Source organism: Rhea pennata, chromosome 14 (genome assembly GCF_028389875.1).
Source record: "Rhea pennata isolate bPtePen1 chromosome 14, bPtePen1.pri, whole genome shotgun sequence".
Classification (NCBI taxonomy): domain Eukaryota; kingdom Metazoa; phylum Chordata; class Aves; order Rheiformes; family Rheidae; genus Rhea; species Rhea pennata.
Genome location: NC_084676.1, coordinates 5,696,097 through 5,715,036, shown reverse-complemented (window position 1 = coordinate 5,715,036; position 18,940 = coordinate 5,696,097). Strand labels below are relative to the sequence as shown.

Sequence of the window (18,940 nt, the reverse complement as noted above, 5' to 3'; positions counted from 1 at the left end):
TGTACTACAGTTGCTAAGTAAATATAGAAGGGAACTGCTTTGATGTCTTACTGAGATGCATCTGAAAATATAATTTATTGTGTTCGTAGTGTTGACGTATTGATCAGATGTTTTTCAAAGGTCACGTAAGGAAAAGTGTGCAATCCTTGCCTCAGGTCAGTGGACTTTAACTATTTAACTAATTATTCCAAGTAGTAAAAAATTATTTAACTAGTAAAAAAAAAACATATGAGCTAAAGTTTAGAAACAGTTCTGAAATTTTTATTTCAGTGTATTTATATCAAACAGACTCCTGAAGTGCAGTGCTATCTTATTGGGTATATACTTCTCTCTTATGTAAACTGTATCCTGAAAATGCTCACAGAATTAAATTTGTAAGTTAAATATGTATGTATGCATGTGTTTCTACACACACATATATACAAGCTATTTTTATATAATGTATATGTGTGTGCATACATATTCTTTCTATGTGTATATTATGTATGTATAGTGTATGCATATAGGCACACGTCATTCACACTGGGAACAGGCAAGTCTCTTAAATAATGCAACAGCTAACAGCAGGCTCACACGGGGAAAATTAAGCTTAGTTTTAGGCATGAAGAACAGATCTTTGAAGTGGTCCTCAGCAGAATTGCACTTGGCCTTTGGAGCATCCTAAGAGAATGCTGCTGCTTTCTTCTCAAATTGACTTGTTCTGGTAAAGGAGACAGAGAATAAGGGTATATGTAAATGTATGTGGATGTGCACTTTGCCCTTCCCTATGTTGGGTCAAAAGCTGGTGTTCATGGTGGTGTGATGGTTCATACTGAGTATGAAACCATCCAGACTAATCCCACGTGCAGGCTGACAGGCAGTAGTATTTCAAACTTCAAAGGCCACATTGCCAGCCATGAAGATGGCATAAAATATAGAAATGCCATAACGCTGGGCATGGGAAAGCATCCACGCAGTGTCTCATCACGAGCCTGCTGCAGGAGTGCCCTGTTGTTCAGATATTTGGGGCTACCTGAGAAGCTTGCAAGCAAATGTCTGAACGCATCTCGTGGCGTCCCCCAGGTGCCTTTGTGGGCCAGGCCAGCCCGTGAGGGGCAGCGCTGGCCCTGCTGACCCCGAGCTGCTCGCATCTTGGACCGCAGGGCTGGGGGTGCCCTCTCCCAGGTGCAGATCAGCCAATGCCCCCAGTGTCGATGTGGAGCCCTGATGAGTTATGTAACACAAGTCTGTAGTACAAACTACTGTCCTTGAAATCTTTACCGTCTCTGTCAGATTAGGTTGCCTGTAAGCAGTAAATTAGGAAGTTATTAGTGGTCACAGGGAGTTTTTAAAGGTACTAGGATTAAGAAAGGATCTATTTGCACTCTCCCCACTTATATCCTAGATGAGAGCATATGCTGGATGTCTTTGCTGAGGTTTAGATGCTACTACCTCTTTCTTCAGATCTACCGCTTAACAAATTCACCTGTAGATGTTTGTTGCCCGATTTCAAAAAGTAGTTGTTAGTTTGTGAGCTGCCAGTCTGCTCCAGTGACTGCTCTGTCAGGTGTCCGGTGTGCTGTCATAGGTGAACCTTGCCCGTCTCCCGTTTTCTTACCCACCTCTTGAACAACACAGTAGGAAGAACCTGCAGTGAGACCTTAGTGTAACTGAAGTCAGTAGCAATAGCTCAGTAACTGCAGTGTATCCAGCATCCTGCTCATTTAAAGATACAAAAATTGCCTTATCCGATCTGTTTCATCTAGCCCAGTATTGTGTGTTCAACTACGATAGGCAGTAGCTGCTGGAGAAGAAGGTACAGGAAGTCCCACACTGATCAGCTAAAGTATATTTTTCCATTGGAAAATTTTTCTTATTGATTCAGTTAGACCTGTGTTTATATCTTGAAGGAGAAAGATGTATAATCTATCTAATTCCTATATAACGTTTTTTATCTTATTATTCAGATAAATTCACTTTTTTGTATTCAGCTAAGCACTTGCTATCAAAAATACATAAGTTCAAAAAATACCTCAATGATTTGTCACTTTTGAATTATATAGTACATGAATGTATTCTGTTTTTTTCATTTTAAATTTTTTGCCTTTAAAGGCTTTTAAAAATAGGACTTTTCTGGTGCAACGGTTTAAATAGAAATGCCTTCTTTATATGTTGGTATTGCAGCATGTATGTATTGTTTAAGTAGTAAATTTTTTTATGTCTCTAGCTCATAAACTAAACAGTCTGCAGATCTTTATATGGAGAGCATTTGTGTGCATATCACTTTGAGCACGTCCATCCGTTGGTAATAAACCCTTTTAATATCTGCCATTTCCTTTTTCAAATAGCGTGACTGCACTGGGAAGCGTGCTGCATGGAGGGGACAGGGCAGGGGGAGCAAAACATTGACTTACGGAAATGGTACTAGATCTAAATCTTCATTTTTTCTGTTCCAGTCTCTGTACATCCTAATACATATTTACTTTTTATACTGCCTTTACACTTTGAACAGATATTTTCAGTAAGTAGCCCACAGCAATCCCCAGGACTTTTTCCTGAGTTAATTAAAAAATCAACAATGTGAATGAGTAGTTTAAATTGCTCTCTCTCATTTGCATTACCTAACATATACTTACTGATGGGGAATTTCACTTGCTGTTATTCTGAATTTTCACTGAGTTCTGCATGGTCACTCTGAAGTAGCTTACAGACTTTCTGAGTTACGCCTTAGATAACATTGTATCTTCTGTAATATTTGGCACCAAAGTATTTCTGAGTCCCCCCAATGATCACTAAACATAAATATCACTAACCATAAATATAGTCCACATATAGAATCTTAGAGTATATCTCATTATTAATCTTTTAGATTATCAAAACTGTCCATTTTTTGTGCCTTTCCTTTTCCTTTCTAGGTGGACATTTGGCTGGACCAACTTCCTCCCTCATCTATGCATTATCGGTAGTTTTCATTACTTTTTGTGAAGACCTTTCTATAGGCTTAACCCAAAACCCTTTCACAAAGTACAAGATACTGTCATTTAACCAGTATCTTGTTGATATTCTCAAAAAGTTCTTAGTATGTCCTAATGGGCAGAAATGTGTGACTTTTATTAAGAAAAAACATACCACTTAATCTTTATTTTGTCTAAACTGCGTAAATGAACACATCACTGGTGCCTGTTGGCTTTCTGTTGTTGATTCACTTCTTTGTCTACTTCCATTGGTTCTGGTAAGATTTTTTGGTCCACAGGTGACTGTTTTTTCCTTCCTCTCCAAAATTCAGTTGAATGGCTGCAGCCATCCGTAATGCCTATTTTCTATTTGTATCAACCGAGGAACCTATTTTGTATATTAATTTTGGAGATATACTCTACACTCCGAGTGTCCTACTTTGAGGTTTGTTAACAACTTTTCTTTGTAAAAAGTCATATCGAAAGCGATGAAATTATTCTCACTGTTGGAGCTAAACACAAAAATGCAAGAAAATTATCTAGCTTTGTGATACTACTTTTCTGTTATACTCAGGCAGCTCAATTGATTGGTCGGTTCTCTTGCAGGCTTCCCTTTTGCTGGATTTCCACATTCTAAGGATGACCAGTTGGTTTCAGTCGCTACCTAATCCTTTCCTTTAATCTACATCGAACGTTTTTTCTTGCCACTCTGCTGTTTGGAAGTGCACGTGCTTCAGTAGTGGTTGAGTGGGAAACTCTTGCACAAGGAGAGACTTGTCACCTTGAGTGGCAGAGCAAAATATCAATTTCGTGTTTCAGGTCCATATTTCTTGCCCTCAAGATCCACGGGATTGCTTCGTTAGTATATATGTCCACAGAAATATAGACTACAAAAGGAAATGGAGAAACAGTGTGATTTAATTTCAGTCAGCATTTCCCCCTCCCAGCTTTAAACCTCTAAATAAACATAACAGCTGCTCTGAGATGCAGTAAACTCATGAACAGCCATTTTTTAATTGTTTTTATTTTTGTGCTTCTGGAGCAGTAGATTAATCTTCTAAGGTGTATTTTAAGTGCTGACTGCTGCCTTTCGTGCAACATCAAGTTGTCCTGTGCTTTAACTTCTCATCATTCATCTTTATGAGCGAAAGATTGACCCAAAATGTAGTGAAATGCCATAGATAAGACTAAAATGAAGTTGTTATGTTGTCGGGCTGATGTCTTTTTTAATCTCTTATGGCAAGTTTATTCCTTGGTATGTCGCTTTAAACCATACTTAGTAGTTTCCACTGAGTATGCATTTGCAAGTATACAGTAGTGTGTTTTAGTATCACTGTGTTTCAACTTACTTAGAGTAAAATGCAACTCCTAAAATACAGATCAGTTATAATTATACTTGGTTGAACCAAATACGACTCTGTATATGCATCAATAACTTAATTGCTTCAAAAAGATGCTAGCCTGGATTTGCACTGGTATAGCTGAGATTAGGATCTCTGAAAATTATTATTTTATCATCATATCTTCTTCAACAAAAGAGGAATAAGTATGGCCAGGATGCTCTTTCATTTTATTTTTTTGGAAAAATTTGGTGCATTATTAATACATTGAGTAGAAAAATGAATATATACATATATCTATATATATCTATCTCCTCATGCTTTTTTGCTCTCACTAACTTTTCTGTTAGCTATGATCATGAAGGGCGCCTGACCAATGTAACACGTCCCACTGGAGTGGTAACTAGCCTTCATCGAGAAATGGAAAAGTCTATTACCATCGACATTGAGAACTCTAATCGGGATGACGATGTCACGGTCATCACAAATCTCTCCTCTGTGGAGGCTTCCTATACAGTTGTTCAAGGTACCAAAGTGCACTTTTCAGCACATCTCCCAACCACACACATAATTTGTGAAAGCAGTTCTCAAAAGATTCCTCTCATTAGTACAGCTATGAGCAGGGGCAGGGAAAGTGTAAGATTTGCAAGAAAAACTCCCATAAAACTCACTCTTAGATGACAGGTAAGAAATATTCCAAAATAATACTGTGTGTCAGATACATACGGTTGTTATCTGCTGGTGTAAGTTAGTTCTGCAGTTGCCTCTTGTATCACGTTCAGTTTACCCACTTGCACATTTCTCTGCACTTCAGCGCAAAATCAGTTCTGACCTCGCTGTCAGAAAGATGCAGTATGACTGATGAATGTGGGCTATCTGTGTAAAATGCGAGTGGAGAAAGAGGCTCAGGTAGCCTTCTCTTACTATTAGAAGTGAAATTTTCCAAATGTGTACACTAACCATTTGAGTGAAATGTAAAACAAAGAGAGCAGAGGATGAACTTGTGCCACAAGTAGCACATCAGGGAACATGCCTGAGCATGGCTGGAGAGATGAGCAGGAAAATGGTTAAATGTTTGTGTAGAGCTTTCCAGCACAGCCCAAGCACTGTATCTGATGCAGTGAGAACAGCCCCAGTTATCAGAGATAGATTGCAAGGAATTTGGTGAATGATGTGGCTTTTTAATTAAGATACAATGTCACTGGAATAAGAATATCATCAGTGAACAATAGTCTTTTCCTGATATAAATGCCAGCATTTATAGACTATTATACCATGACATGCCTGGTTACGAAGACTTTATTTCTCTTATACCAGATGATTAATTATGGAGATGCTGTCCTTTTGTCAGACAAATATTGATGTTTTGATGACAGCGGCACGCTGCAGCGCTCCATCCTGATTGTCCCAGGATGTACTTGGCTGCGTCAAAGAGTTGGAGAATAGCACGGCCATAAAAGTGCCGGTCTATTTTTGTAACTTTTATCAGAAAGCAAAAAGGCCAGGTGTGTGATCAGCTAGTACAGTTCTTTTGTGGTAGAATGAAGAATGACATCCAAGGAAAGGACTGTGGCCGCCAGCTAGTATTGTTGGAGCTTCACACCTTGAGGATTTAAAGCTAAACTATAATTCTAAACCATGCATCTGCTGGGAGACAGATTTTAAACTGAGACAGAAAAAGAAGAGGGGCTTACTTGTTCATACTCAAAAAGAAGCCAACAGTCCCTTTTTTCTTCCTTTTATCCTAGAATTTAATGTTTGTTGTTTATCCAGCAGTTCAGTTTTCAGGAGATTTTGTTCGTGTTAGAAATAAACTATGTGGTTGAAATATATCAGTGTGCATTTTGATTTGCAATTAAGACTAAAGGCAAAGCATAATGGAATAAACATAGTATCTCTCTGCAAGCTCTGCAGGCTCACTTTTGCACTACTGTTCTTTACATGAATCAGTAACATCTGTAATTTCCACCATAGTACCACGTAAGTGGTAATTGCAGACTGACTTCATTTAACATCAACAGGAGTGCAATAAAAAAACGATCAAATTAAGCTATCTGTTTTCTTTATGACTGGAGTAGCTAAATTATTTTCTTTTCATTATTGCTGTAGATCAAGTGAGGAACAGCTACCAGCTCTGTAATAATGGTACTTTGAGAGTGATGTATGCCAATGGCATGAGTATTAGCTTTCACAGTGAACCTCATGTCCTGGCTGGGACTGTAACCCCCACCATAGGACGATGTAATATTTCTCTACCAATGGAAAATGGTTTAAACTCAATTGAATGGCGTCTGAGGAAAGAACAGATTAAAGGCAAAGTGACCGTGTTTGGAAGAAAGCTCAGGGTAAGTAGAACCTGTCATAACAATAATGATCTTTTCTTGTGTGTGCAGACAGCTTGCCATTTTGAAGGACATGTCTCTTCTATTTTTACTTCTTAAAAATGTGCAACTCAGATTTTCTTTGGTGTGACAATCTTTTCTTTATTTGAGAGGCCAGTTAAGTATATGGAATCATCTACTGTCATCAACTGTAAAAGTTTTATTACAAAACGTTTGTTAAAAGAAAAAATACACAGAATATTACTGTAAGTCCCTCTGCTTATGAAGTGGCAGGGAAAAAAACAAGACAAAACAAAACTGACCATGCATCGTTTATATGACTTCTGTGGTGTACTTACCGCAGTTAAACCTGTGAAGCAAATACAATTAGAGTGTGAGTGATTACATTCTACTTACCTAAATTTCCCCTGCAGTGTCAGTGAGACAGGTATTATTTCCGCTCCCAAATAACATGTTTGCAAAACAATTGCCATAATTACAGAATCATAATCATAGGATAAGAAAAACTCCCAGGTCATTTAGTCCATCCCTTGCCAAACTGAAGATCAGCTGCATCCAGGTTAATCCCTCTCAATGCTTATTAGGCTATTTTTCACCTCTTAGATACAGACATTTTCACTAGTTGCTTCAGTATGTGCAGATGGGAAAGGGCTTTGAGATACTGGACAGAATAAATCCATAGGGCTGATCCAAGTCCTGGTTCTTTTCATAATTCTCTCAACATTTGTGGACATGAGGGAAAGCTTTGTGTGTTCAAGGTGATCATATTAAATGCAATGTATGTAATCAACTACTTAGCAATTTACAAAAAAATAATCAGGGGGTTTAATTTTTGTTACTTGCCTATTGCTTAATATCTAATTCATGACATTGAATGAACAACAAAAGTCTTTCCTTATTCTCCCAAATCCTCAGAATGGTATGCACCTATTGCTGTGAGGGGGAAGGTTAGACAAAAAATGGAATGAGATTAGCAGCGAATCCTTAATGACTAAATTTCATGGCTGTGTAATTGATTTTTGATATGTTGACCTGCAGAAGTTGATTGTAAGTAGAAAATAGATCAGCTCTGCATCTTGACTGGATGTTCCAAATAGAAGTAAATAGGACCCTAAAATAAAATTTCTGTAATCCTCACTCTCACTAGTAAAAACTTAATAGAAGTACTTGTGGTAATTAGCTGCAGTTAAACGCGTGAGAGCCGAAACCTTGCCTGAGATGGATTTTCTTGCATCGTGTTTATGCAAATCAAAACACTGCTTTATCTAGCAACACCTCAACATTTAATTGTCTGGTGTTAGTTCCTGTAACAATAATCACATATCCATTTAGCTCTTTTAAATGAAAATCACTATGAGATTATAACAGGTTGAGCAGACTGAAAATGAAATTTGAAAATGAGGGAGAAAGCACAGAGTTTATTTGCATCTCGTTTATTCTGATTCACCTTCATAAACTGCTGAGTGACTGCAGCGGAGCCCTGGGTTGGCCGGGGAGGCCCTGGCGGCTGGGGCGCGGGGCGGGCAGCGCTCCTGCGGGACGAGCGCAGCTTCCTGAAGACCGGTGCGGAAGCATGCGGAGCTGTTGACTGAATCCCAAATTCAAGATCAAGTATTAGTAAAAGGTGTTGTTACTGCTTGGGTTTCACATCTTACGAGTAGCTGCAGGGCAAGCAGAGGGCAAGCGCAGCCCCCGCCCCGGGGGTGGCAGCGCTCTGTCCTTGGGGCTTTCTGCCCTTTGCAGCGAGACATCACGGGCATCTCCTTGGCTTAAATGTGGACCTTTTCTCACTGCCAGCACCACACACAAAGGCACACCAGCGTGAGAAGTGGCACACCGGGGTAAGTCTGTTACAGACTTACGCAAAGTACCTGGCACGACAGAGGCGTGTCCTGGAGGGCGCTGAGCCCATTTCCGTGTGGCACCCGAACCCCTGCTCTGCTGGCCGCGGTCACCGGTGTTGCCCCTCTGCACCCGTCCGTGCTGTGCCTTTACATTTACCTACTTACTGTCCCCTACTACTTTATGAGTGGGATGTTCAACATCTTGCTAATATTTTCATACAAAGTCTTGATAAAAATTCCGTACTGACGATTTTTTTGATGCACTCGAACATTACTTCAGTGGTTTCTGTTGCAAGACCCTTATCCGTTGCGTAGAAGGGCTCTTCCCTCTTGCGACTTGTTCAGCGACAGCAAAAGGAAAAAACAGATGTGCGTGTAGGTAGCAGAACAAAAGAGAAATAGCTTCCTAGATAATCTTCAGTCATGATATTCGTAATAGTGTTATTAGTGTTCTCAAGAAGAGTGGGAGTTAGTCATTTTGTTTGGGTTTCTATATAATTAATATGACACTGCAATTACACTCTGTGGTTTTACTTGTTTTACAAACGAAAATTGAAGGTACTGAATTATCCACGCAGGTGCTTCTTTATTCTGCAAGTAATGTTTGTGTGTGTGCATAGCTCTTCTTCTGGGTAATCATTTCAGAAAACTAGTACTTCAGTATGGCAAAAAAACTAGTAACCTTAATAAAGCTTTTGAGATAAAAGGGGGACACCTAGAGTCAGACTTTTCTGCATGCAGATTGCAGTTACTGTAGGGGGAGGAAAAAACCCAAAGAAGCCTGACCACTTCATGAAGGTTTAAAAGTTCTTAAAAAACAATTTTTTAATTGTTCCCTTTCAATCTTTTTGAACGCCTTTTTTTCAAAATTTGCCTATCCTTAGGAAATCATAATCTTTCAGGCTCATCGTTAGCTGACTGAAGCTGAAGCTCTCTTCTGAGGTCTCTGTCATCAAGACTGAGTTTGCATGTACAAAACAAAAATAACCAGTTATGAAAGTGCTGATGTTGAGTTTGGCTTCTATAGTTTTATTCCCATTAAAATGGGATTGCAGAATATGATTTATTTTGCCAAGATGTTTTAAAAAAATACTCTAATTTGAATCGAGAGAAAAGTTTCCAATGCAAAACCTTTGGGAAAACCTACAGAAAAAAACTTTTTATAATGAGTGCCCACTGAGGAAAAGAAAACTGTGTTAAAGAGCTAAGTTTTATTAATGGAAAAGTTGAGGATAAGGATAATGAATGATAATTTAAAATAATTATTTCTTTATAAACGCAAAACTGTATTAATTCTAAAATTGCTTTTTGTATAACTGAATTCCTGCGGAGTAGGGTGGGATGGGAATTGGGTTTACCCTGCCAGTGAAAATATCTCAAAATAACTTTTATGTCTTCAAGAAAGGCTCAGGGTTAATTTACATATTGTTTGATGTGCAGTTTAATTTTGGATAACAGAAAATGTTGCTTAATCAAAGCTACTATAAAATATAAGCTGAAGAACAAATTCCCAGAAACTGATGAATATTTTCTAAGTAGTCATTGCTGTCAAATGATACCTAATTTGAAGGCTTCTACTTTATTAATGACGCATCTACAATTAAATTGCTTAGGAAGCTTTATCAGATTACAGCATTAGCCTGAATTCTGTTGCTCAGCCTCCAGTGAATATAGTTAAGTATCTCTTATTACAGCATTTTCACTGGAAACCTCTGCATTTCTTACACTCCATTCTTTCTGTTTTGCTCATGTATTAAAAAAAAAAAAAAAAAAAAAAGGGCAACTGTGGAATTAAAACACTTTGATTTAGAAATTTTACCCGAAAAATGAAAAGCAAAAAACATTTTACTTAAGTATTTAGAACTTTTGTTCTCACTTGTTGTGAAGGATATCTTGCAAAACATTAGAAGTCTAAAATTCCCAGCCTGTACGATCAAGACTTCTAAACAGAAGAAATCAGACACATCCCATATAATTAGGTTGCTGAGGGATCTGCTGAATGTTTGGAAAATAAATAAATAAAGTGTTAATGAAAGAAATTCAGAGGCAAAGTGTTGCAGCTATAGAACTTCAGGTGGCTAAATCGACTACACTTTTTGAAAATTTGGGGAAATTTAGTTCTCCTTTATGCTTACTATTTTCAGCATGAAAATTCTTACAGGTTTAGTGCTCACTGGTTGCTGAATATGGCCTTCTTTTGTGTCCATAGGTCCATGGAAGGAACTTACTGTCCATCGATTACGACCGGAACATACGCACAGAAAAAATCTATGATGATCACCGCAAATTTACACTGAGGATAATTTATGATCAGCTGGGACGTCCTTTCCTTTGGCTACCCAGCAGTGGCCTGGCTGCCGTCAACGTGTCTTACTTCTTCAACGGACGACTGGCTGGGCTGCAGCGGGGTGCTATGAGCGAGCGAACAGATATAGATAAGCAAGGCCGAATCATATCGCGCATGTTTGCAGATGGGAAAGTCTGGAGTTACACCTACCTCGAAAAAGTACGTGATGTTGTTTTAAGTTCTGACATGAGCTACAAAGAGGCAGTAGCTCTCTGCTTCGTTTTAGGCTCTGTGCATAGCACATACAAAAATGATCTGAAATCTGAAGTGTTGCAGCTGTCAGGAATCCTTTTGTGCCTGATCTTGCATATTGATATGTTTCAATTAGGCAACTGAAGTTGACTAGTGTTTTATTAGGAAATTTTTTGTTCATGGTTCTTGTCTTTTGATATTCCCCCGAAACCAAAAATGCATGATAAACCTGATAAAAGGTTCAAGAGGAAACAGGTAATTCATTTCTAATCATTATTTCTCAAATGAAAATATGATATTGCATTTTAATTAGCCTAATTAAGACACTTCAATCATAAAACTTTGTCTTAAATACTTAAAATCACATAGCATTTTCCACTTCCCTTCTTTGAATCTGTTGCTTTAAGCAAGCCAGCGTTGTCATTCTCTGCTTGGTTTCATATGTTTCACGGTAATGGTCATGAATTACAACTGCTAGAGTAAATAGAGGTCAGGTCATTTATCTAACTCCTCTGCATCTCAAAAGAAAAAAAAAATCCTACTTACAGGAGGGTAGCCAAGACACTGATACCCTACACTTTGTTTTCAGCATCAGCATATTGATTTCTATGCAGAAGCACATCCTCGTATCTGACAATCTGTCCATTTTCCTGAGCAGTTTTAGCCCCAAACTGATGACTTTATGTCTCTTTTTATTATTTTAACAGTACTGCCTCTTCAGTAAACTCTTCTTTTTTAAAGTGCCTTCTCATAGGTCAGATGCTGAAAGACAGTAAATATGTATTACCTTTTTTCTTTTTCTGTAGTCAATGGTACTACTGCTTCAGAGTCAACGGCAATACATCTTTGAGTACGATTCTTCAGACCGACTTCATGCTGTTACTATGCCTAGTGTTGCTCGGCACAGCATGTCAACTCACACGTCTATTGGCTACATTAGAAATATTTATAATCCTCCTGAAAGCAATGCATCAGTGATTTTTGATTACAGTGATGATGGGAGGATTTTGAAAACATCGTTTTTAGGTACTGGTAGAGAAGTCTTCTACAAGTATGGAAAGCTATCCAAATTATCTGAAATTGTTTATGACAGTACTGCAGTTACTTTTGGATATGATGAAACTACAGGTGTCCTAAAAATGGTGAACTTGCAAAGTGGCGGATTTTCTTGTACAATCCGCTATCGTAAAATTGGCCCTCTGGTTGACAAACAAATCTACAGATTCTCTGAAGAAGGTATGGTCAATGCAAGGTTTGATTATACATATCATGATAATAGTTTTCGAATTGCAAGCATCAAACCGGTAATAAGTGAGACACCTCTTCCAGTTGATCTTTACCGTTATGATGAGATTTCAGGCAAAGTAGAACATTTTGGCAAATTTGGAGTTATTTATTATGATATAAATCAAATCATTACTACAGCAGTTATGACACTGAGTAAGCACTTTGATACCCATGGACGCATTAAGGAAGTTCAGTATGAAATGTTCAGATCACTAATGTACTGGATGACTGTACAATATGACAGCATGGGAAGGGTGACCAAAAGGGAACTGAAACTTGGCCCATATGCCAACACAACCAAGTACACCTATGATTATGACGGAGATGGGCAACTGCAAAGTGTTGCAGTAAACGATAGGCCAACCTGGCGTTATAGTTACGATCTAAATGGAAATCTTCATCTCCTGAATCCTGGAAACAGTGTCCGCTTGATGCCTCTGCGTTACGATCTAAGAGACAGGATTACACGTCTGGGTGACATACCTTACAAAATCGATGATGATGGATTCTTGTGTCAGCGAGGCTCAGACATCTTTGAGTACAACTCCAAAGGACTCTTGACAAGAGCTTACAACAAAGCGAACGGCTGGAACGTTCAATACCGTTACGATGGACTTGGCCGAAGAGCTTCCTGCAAGACTAACCTGGGGCATCATCTACAATATTTTTATGCTGATCTCCACAATCCAACAAGAGTAACCCATGTCTATAATCATTCCAATTCAGAAATTACCTCCTTGTACTATGATCTGCAAGGCCACCTCTTTGCGATGGAGAGTAGCAGTGGGGAAGAGTATTACGTCGCCTCCGATAACACGGGCACTCCCTTAGCTGTATTCAGCATCAATGGCCTCATGATCAAGCAGCTTCAGTACACGGCGTATGGAGAGATCTATTACGACTCCAACCCTGATTTCCAGCTGGTTATTGGATTCCACGGGGGGCTGTATGATCCTTTAACCAAACTGGTCCATTTTACCCAAAGGGACTATGATGTCCTTGCTGGGCGCTGGACATCTCCTGATTACACGATGTGGAAAAACGTTGGTAAGGAGCCTGCTCCTTTCAATCTGTACATGTTCAAGAGTAATAACCCTCTCAGCAACGAACTGGATTTAAAAAATTACGTAACAGGTGAGACTCCATTACTTTTTTTTTTTTTTTGTAAGTAGCACTGTAGTGTGGAAGTTAATTTGGAAATGAAATAAATCAGACTTCTCCTTACTAGACGTTTGCTGAATCCTCTGATCCCATTTTGGCCATTTTCTTCCTTTTCCTGTGGAATGGGCTGGCTGTCCGTGATCTTCGGTACAGCTTCTCTCCAGAGGAAGGGCACTAAAAGAGCAAACACAAAGAATGGGGCATTCCCTTATTCAGTTTTTAATATGCAAACAGTCTTTGGGCTTTAAAACAGAAACCTTTATGTTTTTCAAAAATGACTTCCTCCTGAAAGACAAAGAAATTTTGTGGAATGCATAGACCTGAAAAAGAGAAACAATAAGTTAGCTTTGACTGTGTACATTAGAACTTGGTTAAAATTTGTAACCTCTCCTTAATTAGTACGAATTTTTCACTTAGTAAGATCACACAGCTGAACTAGCTGTCAGCAGTTTTTTTAAAAGAAAGGTAATTAACATGTCTTGAGGAAAATAATTGGAGCAGTGATATCATTTTGAATTAATTATTTATGATAATTTTAGCAGTAATTTGAATTTCCAGAAAAATGTGCATTTCCTTCAAAGAAAATGATAGCAAGTTTCATTAGTTTTTGAGATTTTGCATTTTACTATAGCACATACCTTGTAGTCTGTTAAAATACTATATTAGTGATGAGAATCTCTGTTGCTCCATGGACCAAATAGTTTATCTGGCACAAGAAGTGACTAGGCAGACAGTTTAATTTTCATAGTTAAAAAGAAAAGAAAAGTCTCTCCCCCCCCCCCATCCATGTTTCCTGTTAGCCTGTGATACTGCTCCACTCCCGGGCTGTGCTGAAAGGAGTGGATTGCTGCTGGAAAAGAAAAACGGGGACTGCTTAGGACAGACGTCCTGCTCTTCAGTGCTGAATTAGGGTGCCTGAAGTAAATTTTGGAGGAGGTACCGTTACCCCATAAAATATATAGAAGCCTTAAAAAGGAGCTGGAGCTATGTGCTGACCAAATCCAAAGGGAAAACATATTAGGCACTGTATAATGGGAGATACTTCCAAATATCATCCTAGAAATAGAATATTTTACTACTTGTTTTAGTGGCATAAAAGCTAAAAAAGACCTCCCCCTTTTGCTGTCCAGTACCCACAACCAATCAGTATGACTTTTTTTTTTTTTTTTTATGATGACACTTTACCTCTGCTAAAATCCATGGGAAACAAGGATTTGTAGCGCACCCTGGAGAACCCCAGCCGCCAGCTCCGGCTGTGGATTTGGGGGGCTCGCCGGCCCGAGCGGCGAGTGCGCGGGTCAGCTCAGCCGGCCATCCTCGCCCTGGGAGTGCTTGGCCGCAGTCCTCTGTCTTTTCGAACGTGGAGTTCGGCTCAGAGGAGGAAGCAGCAGAAGCTGGTATAGGCTAGAGAGGAGAGACGCCACTAAAAAAAGACAGGAGAGAAAATTCGAACGAAAAGTGGTCGTCAACATAGGTCCAAATCAAGTAAGAGGTGCCCGTGCGCCCACATGCTGCCTAGCTCCATGACAACCAGAAAAGAGGAGCAGGAAGCAGAAATGTTAAACACGGTCATGGGCTTTTTTTGGTTCGATAGCATCTTTTAAATAACCAGGATAAATCACTGGTTCCTAATATCGGCTGAATGAGAATTACCATTACTAATGTAGCGGAAATTGCTTGCTGTTTTTCAACTAGAAATTGAGTCGGAGTTGTGCAGGTCAAGGCAAGAGCAAGACCTTCCCAAAGCATGAGGGAGGGCATGGGTGCAACGCCGCTGCGCGGTAGAAGGCGTCAGCGGGAGCCTGCAACAGTGTCTAGATTTAGACTCTGAATTACGAGTCTGGCCTCTCACTGCGTCTGATGGAGAGACTGATCCAGAGACTTGGTGAATGCTAATAGGCGTAGGACCTGGAGAAGAAGCCATGTCTTTTCCCAGTGGACTTTCCAAATGTTCTTAGAAGTGCTCACCTAATCAAACATCATTTTGCAATACAGTGTGCGGGTTGCACTAACTCCCGCGGAAGGTGTCAGAGATGGAGAACAAGTATTGTGTACAGTAAAATGTTTGGATAATCCGTATGTCGTAATGGAAAAAAGTATGAAAGAGGTGATATATCCCTGATGAACTATTGAGGATAAATTTAAAGTAATGTTTCTTGTGTCTGTTCAGTATGGAATCGTATAATTCTATAAACTGCCATGCTGTAATATAAACTATAAGTTCAGTTGCTACTTGAAATTAAAGAGTTAGAGGATGGATTTCCTAAACTTTATGTTTATTATACATTTTTATTTCTCACTTGCCTGATTACTTTTGATTTTTAGATGTCAAAAGCTGGTTGGTGATGTTTGGATTTCAGCTCAGCAACATTATTCCTGGTTTTCCTAGAGCAAAAATGTACTTTGTGTCACCGCCGTATGAGTTGTCTGAGAGTCAAGCATGTGAAAATGGACAGGTAGGCAGAACTATGAAGTTATTTTATTGATAAATTTGAGTCACTGTGAATAGAATTACTGGCTCTACAGCAGCAGTAGTAGAAGGCAGCGTATATATTTCAGTGTAAAATGGAAGTGAGTATAGCTAGATTTTACACTAATGAACATATGCCGTTTTTGCCAGCCTTCGTTGTTGTTGTAATTACAATGTCATTAGTTTGTCTTTTATTGAGTTCTGGCTTGATTAACAAGTTGTAACTTGATTAACAATGGCAAAAGGAAACTTTGCAGTGTAATTTATCATCTGTTGTACCTGTGGTAATGTTATCCTGATAACATATGTATTGCAATAAACCTAGGTTGGTACTTGTACTGTTAACAAATGGTTTTACTCCCTACCTTGTAAAGGAAAGCAGGTTATTTTTTGCGTGAAGTTTTTCATAGTTGGAGGGTTTGGTTTGCTACTTCTGTTACTACAGTTACCTTCAATTATGGTGTTCATACTCACTTGTCAGGTAAAGCGTGGGAAACGGGTGTATGCCTTCCTCCTTTGTAATGAATTCCCACTCTTTTAAGATACTTGAAAAGAATACTACACCAATTTCATCTCCTTTCAAGTATTTTATTCATATATACTCGTTGAAATTTGTGGGCAGAAGTGTGCAGTAATTAAGTACCATCTTTTCATAAATTGGTTCTGTATATTGTAGACGCCAATTAAAATTGTGGTAGACCTGGGTCTAACTCTTGTAAAGGAGGACATCATCTAAACAGCTAAGACTGAGATTTGTGATACATATATGCTATAAAAGGTGATTCCTGAGAACATTAAAAAAATCTTACCTGATAGTGTCAATAGAAAATAATTTGCCAAATGAGTTTTTACCCGATTCTGAAGGCGATATGGTCCTTGGGCAGATAACTGAGAGGGGTCCTTCTCTAGCTTAGCATTTCTACTGCATGGCTTTCCTTTAGAAAGCAAAACACAGATTAGCGCTGGTCTCTGAAATCAGTATTTTCAGAAGGTCTGTATCTTTTTTATTATTTTCAGCTCATTACAGGAGTTCAGCAGACAACAGAAAGACACAATCAAGCATTCATGGCTCTTGAGGGACAAGTCATATCTAAAAGATTACATGCCAGTATTAGAGAAAAAGCAGGCCACTGGTTTGCAACAACCACTCCCATTATTGGGAAAGGAATCATGTTTGCTGTGAAGGAAGGCCGTGTAACCACTGGCATTTCCAGCATAGCAACGGACGACAGCAGAAAAATTGCCTCTGTCCTTAACAGTGCTCACTACCTGGAAAAAATGCACTACAGCATCGAGGGAAAGGACACGCATTACTTCGTCAAGATCGGCTCAGCCGACAGCGACCTCCTCACCCTTGCGATGACCAGTGGGCGGAAGGTGCTGGACAGTGGAGTGAACGTCACCGTTTCCCAGCCGACGCTCCTTATCAATGGAAGGACTCGAAGGTTTACCAATATCGAATTTCAGTATTCCACCCTGCTGCTCAACATCCGCTACGGACTAACGCCGGACACGCTGGACGAGGAAAAGGCGAGAGTGCTGGACCAGGCTCGGCAGCGAGCCCTGGGGGCCGCCTGGGCCAAGGAGCAGCAGAAGGCGCGGGATGGCAGAGAGGGCAGCCGCGTATGGACAGACGGAGAGAAGCAGCAGCTTCTGAACACAGGAAGGGTTCAAGGTTACGAGGGATATTATGTCCTGCCCGTGGAGCAGTACCCCGAGCTAGCAGACAGTAGCAGCAACATCCAGTTTTTAAGACAGAATGAAATGGGAAAGAGGTAACAAATTAATCTGCTGTCATCCTTTGCTGGATGAATCAGTAGTCACAACTGTTATCTCCTCTCCTAAGGAGATGAAGACCTAAATGGGGGCACTAGGCTGAGCTACTTTGGGATAGTAAGTGGCAAAAAGCTCATATTTTTTGAGTTAAATGCTACTGTTCAAGTGATTAAAAACCACATCCTGAAGTGGACTAAAGCCAGACTGAAAACTCTAAGCATACAAATTAAAAAGTACCCCTGAAATATTACCCACTTGTTCTGGGTCTAAAGAAAAATAAAAAGAAGGCCTCATATTGTATTACCTCACTCCATTCACACGTGAGCAAACTAAGAAATCCAAGTGGGCCACTTTCACTAACCAGCTGATGAAACACAAATGATTCAGACTGCTTGTTTGATAAATATCCAAGAGGTTTTCATTTAAAGCAAAATACAGGTGCATTTAAAACATGACTTTGGGGTGATTTGTGTGTAGCAACTGGAGGAAAATGAGAATGCAAGTGGGAGCGCACTGGAAATAGTAAAGAAAAATATATTTAAAAATAACAAAACCGCACTTGCACTCCAACCCTCCATTTGTCTGGCCTGGAGTTTAACTTATTCAAAGAGGGCAGAGTGTAAAGTTACATTCGAAACGGTGGCTATAAATCACTACAAATAAATTTCATACTCTGTTTGTCTTTGAAGATTTCCATTGTGGACAGTATAACACAGTTACAGGGTGTAGTCTGTTTAGATTCAGTAGTTTGTTGGTATCAGTTCCAGTAGAGCTGTGGGCATTGTGTTACACTATTGCAAATGGGCACCACGTCAGATCACCCTGTACATACATCAGCCAGAAGGCACAATCACTGTTTCAGATTTAAAAATTATTAGTGTGTTTGTTTGGTCGAGAAACTGAGACAATCACATTACAGTCACCACAAAAAAAAAAAAAAAAAAAAAAAAAAAAAAAAAAAAAGAGTCTAATAAGAACTTTGGTACAAGAACTTTTTTGTAATATACATGTATGAATTGTTCATTGAGTTTTTATATTAATTTTAATTTGCTGCTAAGCAAAGACTAGAGACAGGCAAAGATAATTTATGGCAAAGTGTTTAAATTGTTTATACATAAATAAAGTCTCTAAAACTCCTGTGAATTATTGTCTTCTATTGTGAAATCTTTAACATATGGAAAAAATAGGGTTTGTTTGTCACTGTCATCTAATACATACAGCATCTTATACATAGACAAGACGTGCCGT

General features: G+C 39.1%; 1 protein-coding gene across 1 annotated transcript in view; it reads left to right on the top strand.

Moving 5' to 3' along the window:
* TENM2 (teneurin transmembrane protein 2) overlaps positions 1–18,610 on the top strand; it is a 592,828-nt gene extending 574,218 nt beyond the window's left edge. Inside the window, exons 25-30 of the mRNA XM_062587647.1 lie at positions 4,624–4,799; positions 6,383–6,618; positions 10,669–10,965; positions 11,805–13,419; positions 15,772–15,902; positions 16,934–18,610. Coding sequence (XP_062443631.1) covers positions 4,624–4,799; positions 6,383–6,618; positions 10,669–10,965; positions 11,805–13,419; positions 15,772–15,902; positions 16,934–17,695 — 3,217 coding nt within the window. The 3' untranslated portion in view covers positions 17,696–18,610. The remainder of the gene's footprint in view (positions 1–4,623; positions 4,800–6,382; positions 6,619–10,668; positions 10,966–11,804; positions 13,420–15,771; positions 15,903–16,933) is intronic.
* Positions 18,611–18,940: the final 330 nt, after the last annotated feature.